This window comes from Mesoplodon densirostris, chromosome 7, assembly GCF_025265405.1.
Source record: "Mesoplodon densirostris isolate mMesDen1 chromosome 7, mMesDen1 primary haplotype, whole genome shotgun sequence".
Lineage (NCBI taxonomy): Eukaryota > Metazoa > Chordata > Mammalia > Artiodactyla > Ziphiidae > Mesoplodon > Mesoplodon densirostris.
In genome coordinates, this window is record NC_082667.1 from 66,319,678 (window position 1) to 66,335,469 (window position 15,792).

The following is a 15,792-nucleotide window of genomic DNA, read 5'->3' on the forward strand; positions in this document are numbered from 1 at the left end:
CTCTGGACTACTAATCTGAGAAGCAGAAGAGGGGAAGGGGCCAAGCCCGGCCAAGCTGCCAGACTTCAGTCTTCCTACTCAAACACACCTTCAGTTGGACCCCTATCTCCGGTGGCAGAAATAAGACAAATCGGCCTAGCCCTTACCCACAGAAGTCAGGGGAGCAGTGGAAACCTTCAGGTGTCGGTGAGAAAGCCTCCTGTGGGGACTGTGAGCTCTGAAAGACCAAACAGAGTCATCTTGTTAGGAAAATGTGTCCACAGTTGGTAAATAGGTAACCAGATGCTTGCATATTCTTTCAAAGTCATCCTAGAGCATCATCTTACAAGCTTGTTATTTTTTCAAGGGGGAAAAAATATGGGAGTGTGTTAGAAATGCAAATTCTCAGGCTTCACCGACCGACAGGATCAGAAGCTCTGGGGATGGGGCCCAACTATCTGTGACTGAACAAGCCCCGGCCCCAACCCCAGGTGATCCTGATGCTCTCTAAATTTTTCGAACCACTGCCCTTTGTAACTTTGACGATTTAGTATTTATTAGGGCTCAGACTCTGAGTGAATATCTAACTTGCAGAAAACTCATAAACTGTGAAAAATTGCCTGGTAGAGATGCAGATGATTTCTGTTGGGGAGAAAAGATAAAAATAAGGTTTCATTGCCCTGTGAAACATTAACCTATCTTGTATCTAACTTAGCAATCTTTTTTTTTCTCTTTTTAAAGATGTATGTATTTATTTATTTTGGGGGGCTGCGTTGGGTCTTCGTTGCTGTGCGCAGGCTTCCTCTAGTTACAGCGAGCGGGGGCTACTCTTCATTGCCTTGCACGGGCTTCTCATTGCGGTGGCTTCTCTTGTTGTAGAGCACTGGCTCTAGGTGTGCGGGCTTCAGTAGTTGTGGCACGCAGGCTCAGTAGTTGTGTCTCACGGGCTCTAGAGCGCAGGCTCAGTAGTTGTGGCACACGGGCTTAGTTGCTCCACGGCATGTGGGATCTTCCCGGACCAGGGATTGAACCCATGTCCCCTGCATTGGCAGGCGGATTCTTAACCACTGCACCACCAGGGAAGTCTCTAACTTAGCAATCTTATTCCAGCTTTCTTTTCCTCCTCACTGATTATACTACATATATCCATTTCTCGTATCCTCCTTTGAACTGGCTTTGTTATCCTGATGGTCCCCTCGTTAATGAGTTAAGTAAATCTTTGACACATGCTCACTATATATCTGTATTAGAATTATCTTTGTAACTTTTTGGAAATTAAACTTAGAAAATCTCATTCCAGCTAGACCAGTGCATGGGCTAGTGCTGTGTGAAACCGAGGCAGGGACATCCCTGTGCATATGAGTCAGTGTCCCTTCCAAGAGATCATCTTCCACACAGGACCCACTTTGGCCAGAAGCAGGATTCTAGTAAAAAATTCACATCTTTTAGGTCTGTTTGAAAATATCTGGACAGTTATTGTAGAAAACTCCCCTGCTATGAGCTGTGCTTTTCTTAAAGGTTAACAAAGTGCAAAGAGCCAAATCTATGAGAGAAGAAATAATTTGTGGGGAAAAGATAATGGAAAAATCCCAAGCTCTCTCTCCCATTTTGAAAAACTGCTTGATTGTATTTCATCAATGAAATGATCAAGAACGAAGAAAAGATTTGTAAAAAATAGAGCTGTCCAATGCGCACATGCTAGGAAATATTGCTCTTTACAGCACAGATTAGGCAAATAGGAGGTTACCTGTTGACAAGGTTTTTGTCAGTTTCTTCTTCCGGTGAACTGGCATCCCCAGTCAGGATGATGGTGGGTGGACTGCAAGATATTCCTGCGGTGGGAGGGCCCTGGTTGTTTAGAACAAAAACACAGATGGAGTTAAGCTCCCAGGAGCTGGAGCCCTTATTCACGTATCATGACACTTAGAGACTTCTTGACAAGGGTCAAATGCTGTTGATTTGGATTATTCGGGGGCGGGGGGGGAAGGCAGTTTCTCCTTCATTTACCGAGCTTAACTTGGTCTATTTTCATGCACTAAGATTAGGGAACTTCTAAGCCATCCCAGGTTAATTCTCACTAACAATGTAGAAAAAGAATGGTGCAGGGTCCTCAGGCTGCAACCAGCCTGGTTGGGGAAGGATGGAGACCAGCAGAAAAGGCAGTGACACCACACATTCCCAATACTCAGTGACGCCCTACATTTGGCTAATTGTGACCTTTCAATAAAGGTGATTTGTTCCATGGATAATGGAACACGCTTTAACTTTTGTAACTTTGTAAAAATGTTTATCTACATAAATACACGTTTCTGAAATAACAAAAGTTGGGAACCAATCCTTAGATTTTTGAGATAGTTTGCAACCACTAAACAAAATAGAACAAAACTACTAACCATCAAAACGAAAGAGTTATTACATCCTAGGTTGGAGAAATTGTAGTGAAATTGGTATACTGTTATGTTGCTAGTGGCTGTGTGAGTTGTAAAACCCTATCTGGAGTAGAAAAAATACTTGTTGAGTGAGTAAATGAATGAATGAAATAAAAGCAATACTGTATAGGATATACAATAAAATCCATGGAGATGCATATCAACCTGTGTTTTCCTACACCTAAGTGTACTGGGGGTAAAAATAGGACCAGTTAACAGTAACACACAGTATCTCTCTGGTTCTTCTGCCACGTGCTATGGCGGTATTTCCAACTCAGAATTGTTCCCAGCTATGTCTGGGAGACTCTCCAGAGGTCCTGTCATATGACCCTTTATCATTTGCCTTCTCCTCTGCCCTGCCCCCTTACTGGTGGGTACAGCCCGGGCCCTCTGTGAATGCCCTACTCTCCCTGCCAAAGTCCTGTCTCCCTGGGCTCCCGAGCATGTCACACCACCTGCACTATTGGTGTGGCCTCCTGAATCTTCAGAGCAGCAGGTGCCCACAGCCACTGTCTCTGGAGGTCGTGTCCTTCTGGAGTCCCTGCGCATTAACTGCTCTTACCCCTACCTGCCCCACTGGAGCCATGGCCCGGGGGCTGCTCTCGCAGAGCCAGGCTGAGCCGTGTTCTTGAGCCCTTGGTATGGAGGTGTTGGCTCCTTGCAAGGTGAGGAGGAGGCTCTCTCTCCTTTTCACATCATTCTTTATTGTCAAGTGGGTACTGTACAGTACCATCTGGACTTCTCAAATCCCACAACTTTTAGTGAAACCAGCTCTTCCCATTTTTATTTGCATCTCTTCCCTCCCTTGGCCTCAAACATGAGGCTGGGTGAGCTGGAGAAGAGTCTCTGTGTCTAGCCAGGGAACGCTGGACCCCTGTGTTCCAGGACCTTTCAGCAGGAGGGAGCTGCAGTGATGGGAGGAGGGGGAAGCCCTCAGAATCCTCGAGCACATGGAAGGGAAGTTTGGGCAGGGACTTTGGCTGGGTAGGAGGAGCAGGAAGCAGCACTGCCTTTTGGAAGAATCACACTGCACTCAAATTTCTGCTCATTATCTGCTAGCTGTGTGTCCTTGGGCAAGTTATCTAACCACTCTGTGCCCCATGATCATAAAATCTAACTCACAGGGTTGATGTGAGGATTAAAAATAATGTTGACACAGCACCTAGCACATGACTGATGTTTTCAATAAATGGTAATGTTACTGTCAGATTACTTTTCTCTCTCATTCGACAAACACAGTTGAGTTATCCATCATGTGCCAGGGGCAGTTTGAGATACAAAGACCCTCAAGAGCTCACAGCCAAGCAAGGGATACAGAGAAGTACTTAACACTTATAATAAGTATAAGGTGATAAGGGATGAAGCCCATTCTGTGAAAGCTCAAAGAAAAGGAAAGAAAACTCTCTCAGGAGGGGAGCTGGAGAAGACTCTCAAGAGGAGGGGACATTTGAGCTAGGTCTTGAGGGATGAATAGGAGTTTGCAAGACAAAGATATTAGGGGAGAGGTTTTGGGGCAAAGGGAACAGCATAGGTAAAAGGCATAACTGGGCATTAGGGATTCACAACATAGCTAGAGCATAGACTATAGAGTATGTGAAATAGGAGGGCCCAGGGATGGGGGCTGCCATATTGTGATTTATAAGAAATGTATATATTTGGTCATTCAGATGACAAAAATATATTCCTCATATATATTTGGTCTTCATCCACAGTTCCTGGCTCACAGCTCCCCAAACACTTGGAACTTCCTGAGTGATAAAAGCTTGGGGAAACATCTTTTGTTATAATATTTGGTCTCTTGTCCTCAGTTCCTGAAAATGCTCTAGAGAATTGCTTGACATGTTATAATGAGGTCCAAGAACCTAATGTTGGGGCAAAATATGAAACCAGAATAAGAGGTTGAGCCAGCTTCTGAAGGACCTTGGGTGCTACTCCAGTGAGTTTGGTCTTTGTGGTTTTGGAGATGGGGAACACTGAGGATTAGGCCCGGGAAGGACTTGACAGCCCAAAGAGAAAACAGAAATGTTGACAGCAGATCCATCCATGGATCCCCATGATTCCCACTGGCTGAGGTGCTGGAAGAGGCCCTGTTACTGAAGCAGCCTTCTGCCCCATAGGAATTTTGAGGAGCTCCCTAGTAAATTGGAGCCGTGTCACTCTCCAGTTGGATATGCACATTTGGCCAAGGCAGAGTGACAGGGAGTCAACATGATGCTTGTGGCTGAAGCCAGGACTGGCCAACCTGTCCTCATGACCCCAGAGCTCCAGTCCCTCCAAGAACGCAGATATACATCCTTCTGTCAAAGACTCCTCCTGGAAGAGACACTCAGGAAGGTTCCCCAAAAGCAACAACTCCTTCTGTGGATAGTTTCACCCTGATGGGCTGGTGATGAGCTAGTCACCTGCTTCGTCCTCTTGTTGCACTGTCCCTCAGTTCCCATAACTATAAAGTAGTCAATGGCCTGCAGTCTCAGAAGATGTTTGTGTGAATAAAATGAAGTGATGAATGTGTATGCCCTTTTATAACTGTCATCTGATCTACAAATACCCGTTAATCATGGTTATCACTCAGATGAACAGCAGCTCCACTCAGTTCTCCCCAACTTTTGTCCACCAGGCTTCACTGGTGGGAGACCAGCAAGCACCAGAGGGGCTGGCTCCTTCCAAGGGGCCAGGAGGGAAGCAGAGGATCTTGGGTCATGGTGTGGGGCCTGAGGACACACAGTGGAACAGCACCCATGGGAGCTGCTGAGGTCAGGAAGGGGAAGCAGAGTGTCAAAATGGCAGGTGATGATGGAGCTGGGGCAGGCAGGGCCCAGGCAGTGCCAAGCTAAATGGGAGAGCCAGTGAAGTGGAAGGAATGTGGGGCAGGGGGCAGGTGTTTCTCCTGGGTAGATTCTCTGGGGAGCAGAAAGGGCTGAAGTTTTCCCAGAGGCTTCTGTTCACATCACTAAAAGGGTTTCTTGCTAACATGGCCTCTTGGATCTGTTAGAGAATTAGCATCCTCTGAATCCTATCTTCTGAGCTCAGAGGTGAAAATTGGAGACCTGGGAGCCTGTTTGTTGTGAGTAGCATTTACAAGTTTTTATATTAGTTACCAACATTTCATAATTAGAAGAATTTCCATAAAGGTCTGGATTTCCTACTTTTCCTAAAAAAACAGGAGATCAAGCCATCTTGGTTCCACAGTTCTGCCGAGTAACCCTTGGTTGGAGTCAGCTCACGCTGGCTTGTTTCAGTCATTCACACTCCCTGCTTGGCCCCAAAAGCATCTGAGTTACTGCTCCTGTGACCCATGATTCTTAGCCTGTCTTGGTTTTCTGGAGCGCAGGAGGTTTGCGCTTAAAGCCTCCTCCACCCACGTCACCTTTTTTTATTCAATCCACTTTATTAAGGTGTGATTGACATATGAAAAGCTATACATATTTCATGTATACAACTTGAAGAGTTTAGAGATAAGTATATACTGTGAAACCCTCACCACAATCCCTATCCATCACTTTCAAAATTTCCTCCTGCCTTCTTTTTTTATAATGATGATGATGAGGATAAGAACACTTATAAGATCTACCCTTTTAGCAAATTTTTGGGTACACAATACAGTAGCGTTAATTCTGGGCACTCTGCTATACAATAGATCTCTAGAAGTTATTCGTGGCCGTGTAACTTCCACAACATCCTGATGGAGCTTCTTTCCATATGGCCTCATGGGTGACTGTTACCAAGGCAATGCCAATCAAAACACTGTCTATGCCTATAGTATGTGTGAGGTTCCTTCCCTCGGTGGAATTTATTTCTACAGTGAAAATTTGGCCTCAGAAAATCACCTTTTCCATGTTTATCACATTTAGAGAATTTCTTTCTTGTATGAATCTTCTGGTAAACAAGAAGAAATGCACTTTGGCTAAAATATCATTTTCACGTTTGTTATATCATATGGTTTCTGACATCCCTTGGAGGGGTTTTTACAAATTCCCAGCATGCACTGGTGATGATGGGCTAGGTCTACATAAGGGGGCAGAAGGGGCCAAACATTAATTTCTGCATGTTGTATTCCAGAAATAAAATTGTGGTGGTGGTGCTCGGGTTATACTATATACCCATTTCCAAGAGTATCATATATTCCAGCTGCTAAGTAAGTAGAATGCAGTTTATTTATTTAATTTTGTTGACACACTACCTATTTCCCAAAGCAATCTGAAGTCACCAACAATAAACTATAAGACATAAAAAGATGAAACTATAAAAAGGAGGGAACAATTTGATAAATACAGACATCCCTAGCAGATGAAGAGAAATATATGCTTCTTCTAGCATCCATGGTTTGGCCCAGAAGTTAAACTATTTGATCTGAAAGCCAATGAAGCTGTGATCCATGTGGGCGAGTCTCTGAGGGAGTCTGCCTTAGAGAATCGTTCAGCAGATAAAAAGCAAATGTTTTCTGGGATAAATTGGGAGATTGGGATAAATTGGGAGATTGGGATTGATATATATACACTACTAAATATAAAAATTAACGAATAAGGACCTACTGTATAGCACAGGGAACTCTACTCAGTACTCTGTAATGGCCTATACGGGAAAAGAATCTAAAAAAGAGTGGATATATGTATATGTACAACTGATTCACTTTGCTGTACACCAGAAACTAACACAACATTGTAAGTCAACTATACTCCAATAAAAATTATTTTTAAAAAGAGAGAGAGAGAGAGAAGTCCACTCTTCATTCTCACCTCAAAGGAGAACAAACCTTAACTCTCACCCTCACCTCTCCTCTCCCCTTTGACTCTTCACTTGCTTACCCCCCGCCCCAGTCTCCTCTCTCTCTCTCTTCCTCCCTCTCTCCCTCTCTCCTTCCCCACCCCCAAAGCTTATTCCTCCAGCTCCATTAAATTCTTTCCACAAAGGTTTTCAAAAGTCTTAGAGTCTAAGAGAGGGGGCCAGCCTGTAAACATTTGCACATTATTATGCTTTGTTCTGTCCATTCATACAGCGAACGTTTCTTGAATGCCTAGCGCTTGCTGTGGTCTATGCCAGGGCCTGGAGGCAAAGGTGAACTAGGCAGCCTCTGAAATGCATCCCAGTTAGCACAGTGGGATGGGGAGTGGGGTGGAAGTACCCTCCTCCTCACCCCTACCCCATCCCAGGTGGTGCCCAGGCCTGATGCCCTTAATGCTGACACTGTGAGGTAATGGTCTGCAAGGCACTGGAGGAGCTGCTTTCTGGTAGGAGTTTTCTCTGCCTCCTGGTGAAAGGCCACTTGCAGCAAAGCTCTCCTGAGATGACTGTCACGCATGGGGCTGCAGGCACCCTCACTCAGAGGAAGGTCAGAAGCAGAGGTCCCCACATAGAAGGGCAGACACAAGCCATGGTGGCAAGCACCAAGCATGTAACCATGGACGCACCCAGTCTGAAGCTGTTTAAAAATCAGGAGACACAAAACAATCAGGGAGAAATCCTCTAATACACTGATGGAATGTCCTGGAATATCCTCACTCTCTCCTTCCAATGTGTGCAAACTACATGGTAATAAAATCAAATTGTTCCCTCCCTAATCAGCTCACAGAAAGCTCTGGGCAACTTCTAATTTTCTGCAAAACTGATTTTGTGGGGACCATTCAGTCTTGTGCTGGCTGGGTTTCACTTTAGCAGGTACTAGAGAGACAGTAATCAGGAGAGTGTGGGAAGATTCCAGCGGTCCTCTGGGTGAACTCTGCCAGGTTTTAATGCAGTGTAAATACCCATCCCTGCTCCCACTCTGAATGGCCGAAACAGAAGGCAGGGCCTCAAGCAAGCTTGTGGGTCAGCGGGTTCAAACAGAGTTCACCAGGCAAGTTCCTGGCTTCCGGATTTCAAGGGCCTCAGGCTCCGGAGCCACACTAATTCATCATACAGCTTTTCGCATTAGCTGTGTGACCTTGGGCAAGTGACCTCGCCTCTCTGTGCCTCAGTTACCTCATCTGTAAAATAACTATCTCACAGGGTAGTTACAAGAATTCCACAGATTGGTGTGGAAATAGGATTGCCAGAAAAAATACAGGATATCCAGTTATATCTGAGCTTCAAATAAACAACAAATAATTTTTTTAGTGTAAGTATATCCCAAATAGTGCATGGACATAACTGTATTTTCATTTGCTAAATCTGGCAGCTCCAGATGGAAAGCTCGCGGAAGGGTACCTGGCAGCTAGTAAATGCTCAATGAGTGTCAGATGTTATATTCTGTTATTGGTAACTTTGGGGCTCAATTAATGACTTTGGAATTTGGTTTTGAGGAGATTGTTGTTCTTCGTTTTGTGTCTGAACAACCTTTTGGAGTTAAATTAGGAGGGCCTCACCCTTCTGGTCACAGAGCCACAGAGCATCTTCCCTAGGGCATCTGGCCACACAAGCCCAAGTAATCAATGACCCAGGGAAGCCCACCTCCAAGGCCACCTTCACCTGGCTCCACTCCCTCTCTCACCATCTGCATCTCAGACAAAGAAGAGATGCCTTCTACATAGAGCAGAGGCAAAGACACAAACGTGGATCGAGGGAAGTGACATTTACTCAGACCTACTGCATGTGGGGCTCTGGCCCAGACACTTTCCGTGTGTTTTCTCATAATCCTCTTAGCAACTCTGCGAATGAACCTCAGGACACCCATGAACCACTTGGGGTGATAATACCTCCTGACCTCACAGAATTGTGCAGAGGAAATGAGAAGATGAAAGCAAAAGCCCTGAGCATGGAATTAGGGAATTAATACATTTCTTTTCTCTCCCCTCTTTTCCCACTTCAATCCCCACTTTACCAACAACAAAAAACAGACATGTTATGTCCAGGGCCACACAGCTGGTAAATAGGGGAAGAGACCAACACCAGGCCTGTTGGCCTTCCCGTTACACACACTGCCCTTACAAGTCGTCTCCAGATCTTGGGTCTCACTTCCCCTGGTTCCCGGTGCTCTGCAGGCCTCTGACATGCCTCTCTTATTCTTCCCAGCTGCACCCTCCCTCACGAGCCCCTTCCTCCAGGAAGCCCTCCAGGCTGAACACACAACTAGAGGAAAGACAGCAGGGGTACTCCTCTCACCTTCCAGGGGCCCAGCCTTCCCAGGGATCCATTCCCCTTCCCTGGAGTCAGCTGAGCACTGCGGGAGCTGGGCCATCTCCCGGAAAGCTCACCCTTTAATAAGCCAGCAGGTCACATTTTGTTCTCCTTAAATAAACCTTATAGAAACATTTAAATGTTTATTTCACTCATAAATTCCCAGGAATGCACAACAGTTTCCTAACTGCCTGGGTGCAGGGATAAATATAGGCCAGTGGTACAGACGGGAATATGAGCTTCCTTTCCCCAATGTCACGTGACTAGGCCTGGCTCGGAAGCTCTGGGCAACAGACCAGCCCCAGTCCAGGCAGGAGTGGGGAGTTTAGCTCCTGCGCTTGGACGCTGGCAGACAGCCTGGAAGAGGACTGTGCAGGAAGGCAGTGTGGGGTGGTGAAGTCGGGAGGTCTACACCGGAATCCCACCTGGGTGACCTCAGGCAAGTCACTTAACTTCTCTGAGTTTCAAATTCTCAAACATTATGTGGAGCTAATAATCCTCCTTTTCCAGGCTTGTTTTAAGGGTGAAAGTGACAGTGAGGATGGTGATAGAGGGTAGGCACTGTTGCAGCTGTATCCCCAGGTCCCTCTCTCACAGCCTGGAGGGCAAACAGGGACTGCCTCTGGATAGGGGGCCCTGGCCGCAAAGAGGACTTAGCACTCTCGTGACAGGATAAAAGGACCCTCTGTGGACTTGCAAAAAAAAATGATTATTCCAGCAGCGAGTGCTAAGAGCATGGGAGAGAGCAGAAGTGCCTCTGCTGAGCTCGGCTGGACCTGGGGTTCCTCCCTGCCAAGCGCTGAGGACCAGATCCCAGTTTCCTGAAGGCTCCCAACGCCCACTGTGTGGATCTCCCCATGCACCCATGGCCTGCCCTGCCTCCGTGGACCCTCTTTCCTGCCATTGTCCAGTCTATTCCTAGCTGTCAGGGGTCAACACCCCCCAGATTATCCTGCCTTCTTCATCACTGTTTTTACTCTCATGTCACAGACTTCAGGAGTTTAACAGTGCACACAGTGTCTATTATAGCCTTACTCTGTGGGGTAGGGGGATATCACTCAGCCAGCCAGCCATTCATCTGTCATCTTCTATCCTCCCTCCTGTCCATCTCCTCTTCCTTTAAGTCTAGGCATTTAATCATCCATACAGCCAGTTATCCACACAACCATCCATCCATCCATCTCTCCCTCCCTCGCTAACCTCCTACCACACGCTAGAGCTTATGCTGAGGGTTGGAGACACACACATAGCCCCTGACCCTTAGTAGCTGGCATGCAATCTGACAGGGGACTCAGAGAGACAAAAAATGACAAGCTACTCCATTGCTCACCATAGGAACCAAGGACAAATAATTGTAATGTACATTCCTGACCATCTGTAGTAACAACCAACATTTCTAAAGCACTTTCTGCTCTGTCCTAGGCACGTCTACAGCTACAATCTCATAGCTCTTACTCTCTGACCAGAACCACCAAAAGCCATCCTGGTGGAACAGTCCTCTTGACCCTTTCCAAGCTTCTTTTCCATAGAGGATGGGGCATCAATCACCTGCCTCCCATACCTGGGGCTTCTGGTGTCCAGGACACTGGTTTTACTGCTGGTTGGAGCCAGGGAAGGAGACAAAGGTGGTGGGAACAGCTCAGCAGAAATGGGTTTGGATCTCCACTCAACCACGACACAACCATATGACCTTCGACAATCACACAACCTCCCAAAGACTCAGTTTCTTCTATAAAATAGAGATAATAATAATATCTACTTTGGGAGATGAGACCACATAGCAGGTGCCCAGTAGATGTCTCCAATATCTTGTACATCAGACCCTAATGCTTTACTGATAATTTACTTGAAGATATTTCATTGAAGATCTGAATGGAGGCTGTTTTTGCAAAGGGTGGGATGAGATAAGTATGAATTCAAAATCCTCAAGTGGAGTATTCAAGGTACTGCCCAGTTTCTAAGGATTAGAGTGTACTTCCCTGCCTTGGTTTTCTCACCTGGAAAATGGGATAATAATCATACCAACCTCTTAGTGTTGTCGTATGTAAAGTGTTGAGAGCAGTGCCCGTCACATAGGAAGCACGGTATGAGGGCTCTCACTGGGTTAGTCGGGAGGGTGCAGGCTATTACTGTAACACAGGGGTGTGAAGCCCAGGCCATTTCCACTCTGCCACATAGCTTATATCTTATGTTCCTATGGAACGGAAGCATTTGCTGCACCTTCCATAACTCCCTGGTTGCTTGGGGAACACTGCTTGGAACACTTCTTAAAGGACAGCTGTGCGGGATGATGGTGGTAAGCCTGAATGGGTCTCTTACTACGCTAAGCAGGAAGAGAGTTCCAGGTTTGTTATGGTGGCAGCTACCATGCTCTCCAGTTCTGGGCCATAACAAGGGGAGACCCCGCAGCTTCATGGTCAGAGCTTCTAAGAGCTCCACAAACAGATTCCTTCCTGTTAGGGCTGGATGCAGAGGGCTGCTTCTCCAAAAAAACATTCCAACCTCATTTTTAGTTAACTAACATTTAGGGATAGGGGTTGGGTTGAGAGTAGGGATGCCACTGGTTAGTTGAGCGCTGCAGTGATCTTGTCAACCAGACGCTGCTGTATATGAGGGTTAAGCATCAATTTCTGTCTAGAGGATCTGAAAGTGCAGTACCAAGTAGGTGCTCAGGGAGGCCTGGGGTGAGAGTAACGGGTGTATGTGGCCTGAAGCAGGAACAGCACAGTGGCCTGGGTTTCTAGGGGTCAGTACCCATCCAACTGGGCTGTTTCATCATCCGACTGAAGGAGAGTGAGGAAGGGGGTTGCACAGGATGGGGCAGGGACAGCTGGGGTTTTGGGCAAGATGTGTGACATGGAGCTTCGTCCCCTGGCTGCACGGGCTCACACACTGAGAGGATGGCAGGCAGAAGGCATTTGGTGAGACCCCGTGCCACAAGCTGCGGTGCTTCGGGGTTTATGTGGTGGTGAGTTCTGCAGGGCCCAGGTTGGCCCTCTCAGACAAGTGGTTTTAGGAGCAGAGGACAGTATTCCCTTGGTCCAGGCACCTCTCACAGAGGCCCCAGAGCAGGGCAGAGACTAAGAGTGTGGGGTCTGGGGCCAGGCTGCCCGGGTTCAAATCCTGGGCCTGTCACTTACGAGCTGCGTGACATTGGAGGAAGGTACTTAACTTCTCTGTGCATCAGTCTCCTCAGCTATGAAATGGGGCTGATGATATCTACCTCATAAGGTGGCTTGGAAGTTAAATGAGTTAACAGTGTAGTACCTGTTGGCAAGAGGTTAGCTGTTATTAGTGGTTTTGCGGATAATGGAGAACAGGGTGAGGGGATGGTCAGGGAGTGGTGGTCAGAGGGATGCTGGAGCAGATGATGTGAAAGATGTGAGGTCAGCTTATGAGCTAGCACTGACCTGTCCTTGGGGGCTTCCTGAAACCCTTGGAGGAGGATGGGGGGGTTACCAGGTGGAAAATTGGGTTCTTATAGCTAATATGAACTTCCCCACACTTTCAGGTTTGTAAGGCCCCTCTGAGGAGGCCATGTGGTCCCAGTGAGTGGAGTTTCTGATATGGCTGCTGGCCACAGGCCTGGAAAGAGCTGGTGTCCTGGTCACACTGCCTCTGGGGCCTGGAGCCAAGTTTGGTGCCCCACGGTGAGGCAGATGCAGGCTGGTATGTGTGCAGGGGAGGGGTGGGAGGACGCTCTGAAGGCTGTCATGACAGCAAAGTCTGGAAGAACCAGAGGCAGAGAGGCTCTGGGAAGATGCAAAAACTGCTGTCCTGCATCTGTGGGTCTTCACCCCACGACAGGCCATTGTGAGGGCAGAACTGAGGGAGAGTCAGGCTCCAGCTTGACCAGGAAACAGAGCTGCCAACCACGGCACAGACCCACCCCAGGGGACTCTGGTTCAGCCGGTCTAGGTTGGCAGAGGAATCTGGGGTTAACAAGCTCCCAGGTGACTTACACTATGCAGAATTTTGCCTGCCTTTGGAGGAAGGGACTTCCTGTGACCTGAGATCCCTTCTAGCTCTGATGGCCTGTCATTCTGGGGTCCCCTAAGGTCCTAGGCTTCTGTCCTGACAGCTTCTATTCCTGCAAGAACCTCTTGGCTACAAAGCTCATCCCGTTAAGCTCCTCCCTGTTCAAGGGCCAACCCAGGAAACACTGCTCAGGATGCAGTCTCACACAGTGCTTTGTCAGGAGGCTTTATTTCTTTGTGGGTTTTGATTACAGCTTCTGATTAGGGTCCTAAAGGGTCTGCCTTTCTGTCTGCGTCTGTCTGTGTGAGTCTGTGTGTGAGTGAAAGTGTGTTTAGCATCCGTGTGAGTGTGTGTATACATGTGTACGTGCAGAAAGAAAAACAGGATCTAGGCCTACGGCTTTTGTGTTTTTGTGTGAGAAGGCCTCAGCTAGTGCTCATGTCAGTGATGGGAAATGAGGGCTGGGGCCTGAGGAACCAGAAGTAGGGCTGGACCCCGGGGAGCTGTAAAGTCAGAAGGATGCTCTGTTCTTTGCCTGCTTCACAGAGTGGGAATTCACACAGTACTGGGAGTTCCAGCCCAGCCCTCCTGGCCAACCCTGCTTCCAGGGCCTCTGCTGCTCCCAGGGACTCAGGCTTCGGCCCCTGGAGGCTCTGGCCCAACTCACAAGGCCTGACCCTCCCCTGAGGCTGTGGCTGCCTGAGAAGCCCAATGTGGGTCATCTGATAGGTGCAGTAGAGCGAGATCCTCTTCACTGATGATGACCGTGGGCTTCTGGAGAACTCAGGGAGGCCCAATGCCTGTCAGTCGGGGCAGAGAATAAAATAATACTGAATCTGATGTGGCCTTCAGTCTGGGGTCTAACCTGTCCCAGCTCCACGGTCCCTCAGGCCAAAGAAGGTCCTCAAGAGTTGGGCTGAGCAGACAAGAGTCCAGAAGGCAGGCACTAACACCTGCCCAGGGAAGAGATGAGGAACCAGAGGCACAGTAAAGTTAACAGACTCAGCATCACGTCTCTTGACCAGGATGTGGAGGAGCTGTGACTTGAGCCCAGCTTGGTCTCACTCCAGAGTCCACATTCTTAAATCCTGTGCTGATGGTCCTCCCTCATAGGATCTGGGCATCCTGGCTCCAGCTCAACTGAGTTCCTCGTGGGTCCTTCTCCCACTGGATGCTGGCAATGCAGAGGCTATTGGGACCTGCAAACAGTCTCTTTATTGTCTTGTCTTCCTTGAGCATTTGAAGACCTTCAGAGACCACGAGGGCCCATGGTCTATAGTATAGAAGTCTGGTCCTGCTTCAAGGTCACAGGGAAAGTGAGCTTGTGGGGGCCCAGAATCTGGAGTTTCTGCTGCTCAGCTAGGGGGTCTCTAACCCTCAGCTGTGTGGTGAGCTCATGGGGCCCTCTCCCTGCTTGGCCGGCCCTAGAAACTCACCCTCACCTCTGACCCAGTGAAGCTACACCTACGTGTGGTTTGAAGCCATGATGGTCAGAAAGGCCAGCGGGCTTTCGTGCTGTCTGGTTTTGTGTCTCTTGAGGAGAAGGTTTGAAGTGTCTTTTAATTAGAGAGGTTTAGAACCAAGAGGAACTGAACTCACTGTAAAAGGATCTCTTCACTGAGGGTGGAGCTGCATCTTTGCCCATCTTTCATTTATTTATTTTTTAGGAACACTTCTATTCTTGGGGAGCAGGGCATGGCAGCTGTTTGGGGGAGTTGCCCAGGATTCGGGAGCTAGATTTTGCATCAGAGTCCGGCTTAAGGGCACTATCATTGTGAGTAAAGTGGAAGGGGTCAGGGATGACCACAGCAAGAAGTGGTCCAGGGCCGGGAGGTGGGGATGCTAAGGGGACAGAACCTGGGAAAGTTGTGACCTGAGGATAGGGAGCCGTGACATTTGAATCCGGATGTATTTTACTCTGTGTTGTCCTTCCCTTCTTTAAACTCCAAGCTTTCAGTAGACTAGGAACTTTTTTGTTGGTTAAACCTTACAGTCCACTGTTGGCAAGTCTTTGGGGGACTTGTCCACACGTGGTAAGGAACAGCAGCTGCAGGAAGGGGGTAATAGCAGAGCACACAGTTTGGGGAAGACTACATGTCACCCATGGAGGAGCAGAGGAAGAACTCAGAGCCACTGAAAGCCACCGGCGAGCAGCACCTACCGTAGCCCAGGACATTTCTGGGAGCGGGGCTCAATAAAGACCTGAGCTGGTGCCTGCAGCCAAAGGCATGGGGGCCTGGCTCACTGTCATTTAGAAATTCAAGGGCTCTCCAAGGCTGCCAAGTTCTGCAACATCTCAATCCCATGAGCTTGG

The 15,792-nt window shown here is 47.9% G+C and overlaps 1 protein-coding gene across 6 annotated transcripts in view; it reads right to left on the reverse strand.

Annotated features, from left to right (window-relative positions):
- The window catches only part of IRAG1 (inositol 1,4,5-triphosphate receptor associated 1), a 122,100-nt gene that overhangs the window by 61,639 nt on the left and 44,669 nt on the right, over positions 1-15,792 (reverse strand). For all 6 annotated transcript variants that reach the window (XM_060103036.1, XM_060103035.1, XM_060103033.1 and 3 more), the window contains exons 3-4: positions 1,727-1,827; positions 147-217 (exon numbers count right to left, since the gene is read on the reverse strand). In XM_060103036.1, the coding sequence (XP_059959019.1) occupies positions 147-217; positions 1,727-1,827 (172 nt within the window). The remainder of the gene's footprint in view (positions 1-146; positions 218-1,726; positions 1,828-15,792) is intronic.